At 32.7% G+C, this 8524-nt stretch overlaps 1 protein-coding gene across 1 annotated transcript; it reads right to left on the bottom strand.

The window, feature by feature from the left end:
- Positions 1 to 3135: 3135 nt before the first annotated feature.
- On the bottom strand, positions 3136 to 4850 carry LOC132749950 (myb-like protein X). Its single transcript, XM_060739893.1, has one exon. It carries the CDS (start codon positions 4704 to 4706, stop codon positions 3147 to 3149), a length of 1560 nt encoding a protein of 519 aa, XP_060595876.1. The 5' UTR covers positions 4707 to 4850; the 3' UTR covers positions 3136 to 3146.
- Between the last annotated feature and the right edge of the window lie 3674 nt (positions 4851 to 8524).

Below are 8524 nucleotides of genomic sequence, written 5' to 3'. Positions count from 1 at the left end.
TGTAAGAATGTCTGAATAATATAAAGTCATTCTAAATTTAGAACTTCCATTGCATTCAGGTTTGTAATCCTTATTAATTTCGAGGTATTTTGTTCAGGGTAAACCTGTTGTTTAAAATTGAAGTAAATATTTTAGCGAAAATCCTCTCGCCCAAACAGTCCGACATGTAGAATCTATATATTCCACTACTCGGTTTGTGTAGTATTCGTTAATCTACATGGCTAAAAATAGTATTTTCATTGATAAAATCATATTCATCCGCGTAATTTGTGATTGTGCATTTATTGACAATTCTATAAGCCAACGCTATTGTTTAACTTTAAATGCGTTGTAATTTGTTGGATACTTGTAACAAAATAAAATATTTCTTTCTTTTAAATCGCTAGTTTTAAGCTGTTTTGAGAACTACTTGTTGTTAGGTTTGTCATAAACTTCTGTGTCAGAGATTGAATGTCCGCTTTGTATTTAGTTATTTTCGATCAGAAAATACCAGAAAACAATATTAGAAATCTTCGACCATTCGGGAATTACTTTGCTTGAAAATTGATGCGCCTGTCTTTGACCATCTTTACGCAGTGATCTCCCCTGAATTTTTCGGCTTTAGTGTACATACAAAAGGGAAGTAACCGCTTCAAAAAAGTGGACTACTTTCGGCATTTGCAATTAAGAACATTAGACTCTGAAATTTCGCTACCATTATTTGTTTGGTCTGACGACCCAAACAAATAAAAACCTCTTTAATAATGAAATGAAAATACTGTTTTTATTAACACTGCAGCAATTTGGTGTTTGGCAGGATTTCTTTTTGTTTTACACAGGTGTTAAATACCGATAATCAAATCACCAATGAAACGTGTCAGATGTTTATTTGGTACGCATTTTCAAACGATTTAGATAATTAGGTAAGAGAAACATGTGTTAACTTTAAGATATTAGATAATTTCAAGATTTATACATATTGTCGTTTGCTGCCTAAAATATTGCTGTTGAAGCTTGTTAAGTCAATATTTCTTTCAAATTATAAGAGAAAATATGCGTGTATAAAATCCGAGATGTAATATTTTGATAATTAAATTATACTTTTTATGTAACAATATCGTTTTCAGCTTTAATATATATATGTCTGGGCTTGTAGGTCGGCTGGGTTTTGATGTCGGTGGTAGAGGTGAAATCGGTGATGGTATCTTGATTGGAGTTATTGGTAATGGATCTACAGGAGTATTTTTTTTACATTCTTTTGATTTATTTTGACATAAGTTGTTCCAGTTTTCCCCATCATTATTCGAAATTTTGGTGTCTTCATTGAAGTTTTTGTGGTTGTTGATGTATTCTCTATTGCTGGAATATAACGTTTTGTGTTTTCTTGATCTCTACTTTCTTAAAATCCGTCTTTTGTTAGAGAATGTTTCTTCAGGTTATTTTTATAGTGTAAGTTTTACTACACTATGAATGTTAATAGAGTATTTTCGAAGTTTTGGTGTTTTCTTCACGTGATGATACTTCTGGTTCCGAGATGCTGCATTAGACGTTTCACCACAAATATCACATAAAAATTGGTATTTTCTTTTATTATATACTTATAAATGAAAAATTGAGAAATATTGATGCAATAAAATGCGTATTTTCATTTTCCGTATTTTCACTGTAAAAAAGACGTTGAAGATGGTCCGAAAAAGATGTAGAAAAGATGATGACGTCATCAAGGTAAATCAAGCATTCTTTGAGGTTCATATCTCCCATGCAACGTTCCATCAGTCTCTGGAATGTCGCCGGAGCGTTGCAGAGACCAAACGGCATCCGGTTACATTCAAAGAATCCGAGATTACCGACTTGGAAGGCCGTTTTCTCCTTATCGGCTTCGTTCATCTCCACCTGCCAATAACCTGCTTTGAGATCAAGTTTGGAGAAGTATTTAGCGCCAGATAATAAATGAAAAGTGTCATCAATCCGTGGAATTGCGTAAGCATCTTTATGAGTGCGGTTATTAAGTTTTCTGTAGTCAATACAGAAGCGTATTGATCCATCTTTCTTCCTAACAATTACAACATTGGAGGAAAAAGGACTGTGAGAAGGTCGAATGGCATTCATTCTTAGCATTTCTTGAAGATGCTCACGGACTTCACTTATTAGAGCAGGCGGAACTCTTCTGTATGGTTCTTTAAAAGGTTGGTCATTTACAAGTTTAATGTTATGCTTAACAATATCTGTATTTCCGAGATCTAAAGGTCCTTGAGAGAAAACATCTTTCCATTTGTAACAAAGATCCTTAAGTAGCTGCTGTTTTGATAGTTCAAGATGATCTATTTTAAGATTGATGGCTTCAAAAAATGTTTGCTGATCTAATTGAAGATTTGTGGAGTTATCAGTTTTTGATGAAGAATTTGCTGACTCTGGCTCCCAATTGCGTAGTACCTTCACTTCATTCAACTCGCAAAGAACTGATTTTGGTTTGATAGTTATAGCTGAAGCAGACATGTTAAAGATCTTTACAGGAACTCTTGCTGATGACCCAGGCTTATCAAGCCGAACAACTCTAGGACAAATTCCAATTTTGCTGGATGCTAAGCTTGATTGCTCTGTAACTGCAGATATAACAGCATTGTCTTTTCGAACAAATCCAGATAAAACAATGGTTTCCTTTGGCTGGACAAGAATATCTCTATTGTTTGTAGATGATACAATACCAACAAATTGATTGCAACATATTGCTGAAGCAGCAGATTTCCAAGCATTTGGTAGCTGTACTTCTTCAGAATGCTGTATAAACTTGAGCACATTTGTTCCAACTATCACAGGCACATCCAAATTGTATTCCGTATTTGGGACAACAAGAACTGGCACCTCTATGTTTTTATTCAATATTCCAGGAATGTTGACAACAGCTTCGATATATCCCATGTAAGGAAGTTTATTGCCATCAGGTCCTTGAACAACGAACTCTTCGATACTATGCAAAACTGGTTGAGGGTTGAGTTTGTTGTAAAAATTCTCACAGATAGTTGTTATCATGGATCCAGTATCAACTAGGCAAGAAGTGTCTATATTGTTGATGGTTACTGTGCTTTCATTTGGATGTCCAACTAGTCTGCCAAAAATATTAAAACATTGTTTTGGAGGGTTTTGTTTCTTGTTCTTCATACCTCCATTTATGAAGAACTTTTCTGGTTTAAAGTCTTGTCCGGGTCTGTAATATCTTTCTTGGTTTCTTCTTCTGCTTTTCTATACTGTTCTATCCCTCTTCCTCTACTAAATCTTCCAGTATTATATCCTCTGCCTCTATACTGTCTATATGTATTTCCTCTCTGTGATGAACCTATGTTGGTCCTTTCTTGCATGTTTTCCTTCTTTATCTCTTCAACTTTCTTATCCAACTGTCCCATCTTCTCTATCAAAAGCTTAATCATATTCTTTTTTTCTTCATCTTGTAAACTAAAAGCAGCTTGTTTGGCTTTTCCTGGTACTTTTTCTCTTTTATCACTTCTCTCCTTCTGCACTCTTATCTCAAACTCTTCTGACCGTACTTGCTTTCTTAATTGTTCGTATGTATTATTGCTTTCAAAATGAACTCTGGTTGCATTTCTTAACTCTTCACTTCTCAATCCTCTCCGAAACTTTCTCTTTAACATCTCTTCCTTCTCATTTTTAGCGATTTTGGTTTTTCTTGATGCTTGTAAGAGCATTTCTTCCAATCTTAGTCCCCATTCTCCGATTGAGTCTTTATCTTCTTGTTCAGCAAGAAAGAAGTGTGAAAGGATACTGTCTTTACTTGCTATATTTCCAAAAGAATCTTCTAACTTCTTCTCAATCTCTTCTACAGATGCATAGGGTCCAAGATGAAGCATTATCCTTTTAGCTTGTCCTCTCAAAGCTTTTCGTATCGCTTGTAGTACAACCACTTCGGAATAAATTGTTTTCACACAATCAATCTCAAGCTTCCATTCTTCAAAGGTTGCTTCATTCCTTGGAACTGGTTCAATCCCCGAAAATGGCGTTATATTTAATTTGATGTCCAAACTTGATGCTCTATCTTTACTTCCTTCTCTATCCTCTCTATTATACACGTCTTCCTCTGACTGTGCATCGATGTTTAACCTCATTGATGTATATCTTTCAGTATTTCTGTCTGAATTGTGAAAGTATTGTTCTCTCAATTCACTTTTCAAGTTATCTATCTCTAGCTTTCTTTCTGCTAATTCTTTCTCCTTTCTTCTATATCCTAACTCTAACTTATCTATTCTTTCATCCATTTTCTTTTGTGCATCTCTCATGAAACATGTAATTTCCTTTTCCCTTTCGCTCAATTTCTGTTCCTTCTTAATATGTTCTCTTTCAAGCTGATTCATCTTTTCAAATAACATTCTTTCCATTTCAATCAATGCATCTTCTCTTTGTTTCATCTCTTTTTCTTTATCTGCAACCTTACGTTCTCTTTCAGTAATAATCTCTTCCTGTTTTATCAAAGATTTCTTTTCTAATTCTCTATCCTTTCCTGAAGAATCATCTTCCATAACATCATCCACAATGAGCTCAGAATAGTTCAATTCTTGGACTCTCCTTTTAAATTCATTGAACGTAGCATCAATGGATGATTCAAATTCTTCTTCATTTCTTTTAATATTTTCACTACTTTTTCTCACATCAGTTTTCTCTAATGTATTTGAACTAAATGTATCTTTTCTTTCCATTTCAGGTAATGCAGATGTCATGGATCTAGTCAAAGAACATGGTGTACTATATTTGCTCCTTTCATCAAAGTATCAGCACTGTCGTTTCTTCTAATTTCAGGATATTTATTTCTGTATGAAGCTCCAATGTCACTTTTTCTCAATCTACAAATGTTGCTGAAATTATCTTCATTCATTGTATTATCCACCATATTAACACTATTTCCTGCCGGTTCTATTCTATCATGTGTCTCAATTTCATCTATTCCATTAGACCTTCCCAAAGCAACTAGTCTTTCTTGATCATTGAAAGCACGATTTGTAACTCTTTGAGTCCCGCGGTCTCTTAAAAGCTGCTCTCTTTGAAAATTCAACTCTCGTATTTCTTTCTCTAAATCTCTTTTTCTCAACCGTATTTCCCTTTCACTTATTCCACCTGATGCCATTGTTTGATAACCCCGTTGGGCGCCAATTGTTACAGTATGGGTCTCATATATATGTCATATGATTCTGTAGATGAGGTTTATAAGTGCGTCGACTGAGGAGTGAGGGTTATAAGCTGGACTGACGGCGGGCATTTACTGGAAAATATATATAAAACAATATATATTTTGCAATTATTCAAATGTATTTCTCAATCGAATATACAATTTAATGATAACATGGTAGTCTCATCGATATTGTACATTGCGATTGGTCAATACAGTCAAATATTTAGCATAACAATAGAATAAGGTGTAAAGTGCACAGTTAGAGAGATAGATAAATAGAATGTTACCTGAAACGGCATCCTACATACTATGCTACGGCCTACAACTACATAGTCTAGTTACGGCTACAAAGATGCTTTAATGATTGGCAATATATTTGAGGGAAAAATCAAATACAAGACAAAATACTGTTTCAGGATTTTATTTATATTATCTATAGTAATTGAAGCACCTGTAACACATGTAGTTTTAATTTTTGTAAAAAAGTTTAAAGTTCCCTTAGATTCGATATTATATCTACGTTACACTACCTTTTTCGCGGGGTATATTATTCTTTTGTTAAGTATAACAACAATGACCATTTAATAACGGTCTTTTCATAATCCATGCAATTTTATCACTTTTCTAGCGACTGTGTTTCAGTTCAATTTTTGATACTATACAGTACACACGTATAGAGATTTTGTGCACTATTGTGTGCATATTATACATTTAATACAGTGTAAACCCCTGATGAAGACATAATACACCGAAAGTACTTGGGTATTTATACTTTAGCAGGGTATGAACGTTTATTTTCTCCATATATATATTTTGGTCCATACATTAAAACTTACACAGTGGTAATTTTATTTTATTTTGGTATGTAGGAGTATTTGATGCCGTAGTTTATGACAAAATTATCACCAACATAACATTACAGTGACGAAATTGTAAATAAAAGTTTTCTTTTTAGTCACTCATTCTACTGAGTGGGGAATAATTTCTTTTACGAAATACCTTAAGAGATTTTTTATTGCTGTTTGATATATCATGTGGAATAACGTTTCGCCTCATAAGGTAGAAGTAGTGCGTCATCTATGAAAATTGAGTAAAACAAAGGTGCAGCCTTGCTACAAAATACGATGTCTGGTCAGCATGGTAAACTGTATAGTTCTACGGTCTGTACTATTTTTCGATCTAATTTGTTTTATAACTTTTAGTTGTTTTTTAACTTCAATATTAACATTCTATTTTTTCTTATAATCGTTGATATAACATTTCATATGGCCATTAATTGCATATGAAGGCAATATATTAAAGGAAAGTCTAATTATGGATTTCAGTGAATAATGTCTACAGTTTTACAATTACATTTATATATACCTTTCTGTTGTACAAGAGTGGCTTGTTTACAGGTGTGTATTAAAGACAAAAGCTACCGTGGATGGAGAAAGAAAATCTTAATGGGTCTAATAAGGGTATTTGATAATAGTGTCATTTACGCGGCTTCTTTTTGTGACACTGTTTGCCCTCTTCCTATTATCCATAAAGGATATAAGGTTATATCTTAATTAATTATGGTTTTACTACTGAAATATTGTAGCATGAAAAATGAACTTGCTTATTCAACAAGAATGTAATACTATTGATCATGCGGCTAGGATAAATAATAATTTATTGCGTCATGGTGCTTTTGTAAAAGTCCCGTTCTGTTCTTGTTTATTTGTTTTATTTCACATTTCAGATACTTTGCTAAGTTTCGAGGTAGTACATGTGTATAAACAACATATGAAATGCAACGTGAAATACATCCTAATGTCCAATGGCCATTTTAATAGTCATAACACCTTTGTTAGTTTGAAATTACTTTTATCAAATTTCACATACCCAAAATAAACAAAATCTTCCAAGATAAAATGAGTACAGCATCATCCCCTCTTTAATTTTATAGTATACTTATATTTTATATATATCAGAACTGTCTATCATTAATACTTTTAACGGCATAAAAAAGTTTCGTGATCAATAAAACATAAATGAATACAGATTTGATTCTCATCCAATCGCCACAATTATAATTATGTGATATTCAAACGTGTTATTTCTTATCAAAATAAAAACAGATGCCAATAATTTAACATGCTATTTTTGACCAGGAAACGTTTTTGATAATTTACTTTCTACTTTATACATTTAGCTTTCATAAATGATAAAAATGAGATATATCACCTAATTAAAATGACAGTACAGTTAGAATTCATCAATTGATAATAATATAAAACATGTTGTAAAATCTTCTTTAGTTGCCTTTAATGTAGTGATTAAATCATATATGGATGGCCTTAATGACACCATTTTACCTAAAAATGAAATATGTCCAGAATATATTTATAGGAAAGAAATTTAGATACATTTTCCTTATGTGGGTAATTAAGGTTTTAATCAAAGTCACGAATGTTGAAAGTGCAGTTATATCACTGAGCGCGTAAAAAATGAAATCGTTATATTAAACATATAAGCTGAATAAAAACATACTGATAATTAATTGTCATACGTATATTTTATGATATTTACAAAATGTGAGAATGAGTGTATAAAGAAGGCTTGAATCCCCCTGGTTTGATTAACTTTCAGGGACGAACCGCTTCCTGAAAGGCCGTAATGATGAGGTTCAACACGCGATTTGAAACATTTCCCTTTAACACTCAATCAATCAGGAGACTCCTACAGCATACCTTGTTCTAGTTGATATATATTTGATTGATGCTTAACCTAGCAATACAAAAAGCGAATGGGTTAGTTATAAAAAGTAATGGTTAAAAACAGCTGACGAATGAAATGTCTGACACTACACTGATAATTATCAAAACAAATATATGTTCTTAATATGTTGCTTCTATTCTAAAAGTTAAAATTTTCTCACAAGGAAAGGAATTTGGCAGGTAATATATTTTCATCTTAGATACTGTTAAAACCAAAATATTCAGTATTTTTTTTACGTTTATATTAATACCTTTCATGTTATAATTAAACATATCAATTAAATTACTGTTAAAAAACACTAGATAAACTTATCGAATATACTGTGCTCCTAGTCATCATTTATTCATTGCAACGCAAGTAATATCGGTTATTAGTTTGGAAACTTTGAAAACAGAGCTTAAAGAAGAAGATTTTAGTGGTATTCTTAAATAAGGCACTCTAAAATGCTAAAATGCACGCCCGGCAAATTGTCGCTCCACTTCAAAATTGTGGTGTACGGTAAAACGAGCGAACGGCATAAATTCCGAAATAGAGCGGAAGGCCGAGTTAAACGGATGCTTGTAAGTATTGTTTATGTTTTTGTCTTGTTATTCATTTAAGTTGTATTCTTCCGAAAAACGGAAA

Source organism: Ruditapes philippinarum, unplaced genomic scaffold (assembly GCF_026571515.1).
Source record: "Ruditapes philippinarum isolate M1 unplaced genomic scaffold, ASM2657151v2 ctg5128_1_1_1_1, whole genome shotgun sequence".
NCBI lineage: Eukaryota > Metazoa > Mollusca > Bivalvia > Venerida > Veneridae > Ruditapes > Ruditapes philippinarum.
Note: the sequence above shows the minus strand (reverse complement) of the source record. Positions and strands in the feature narration are given on the sequence as shown.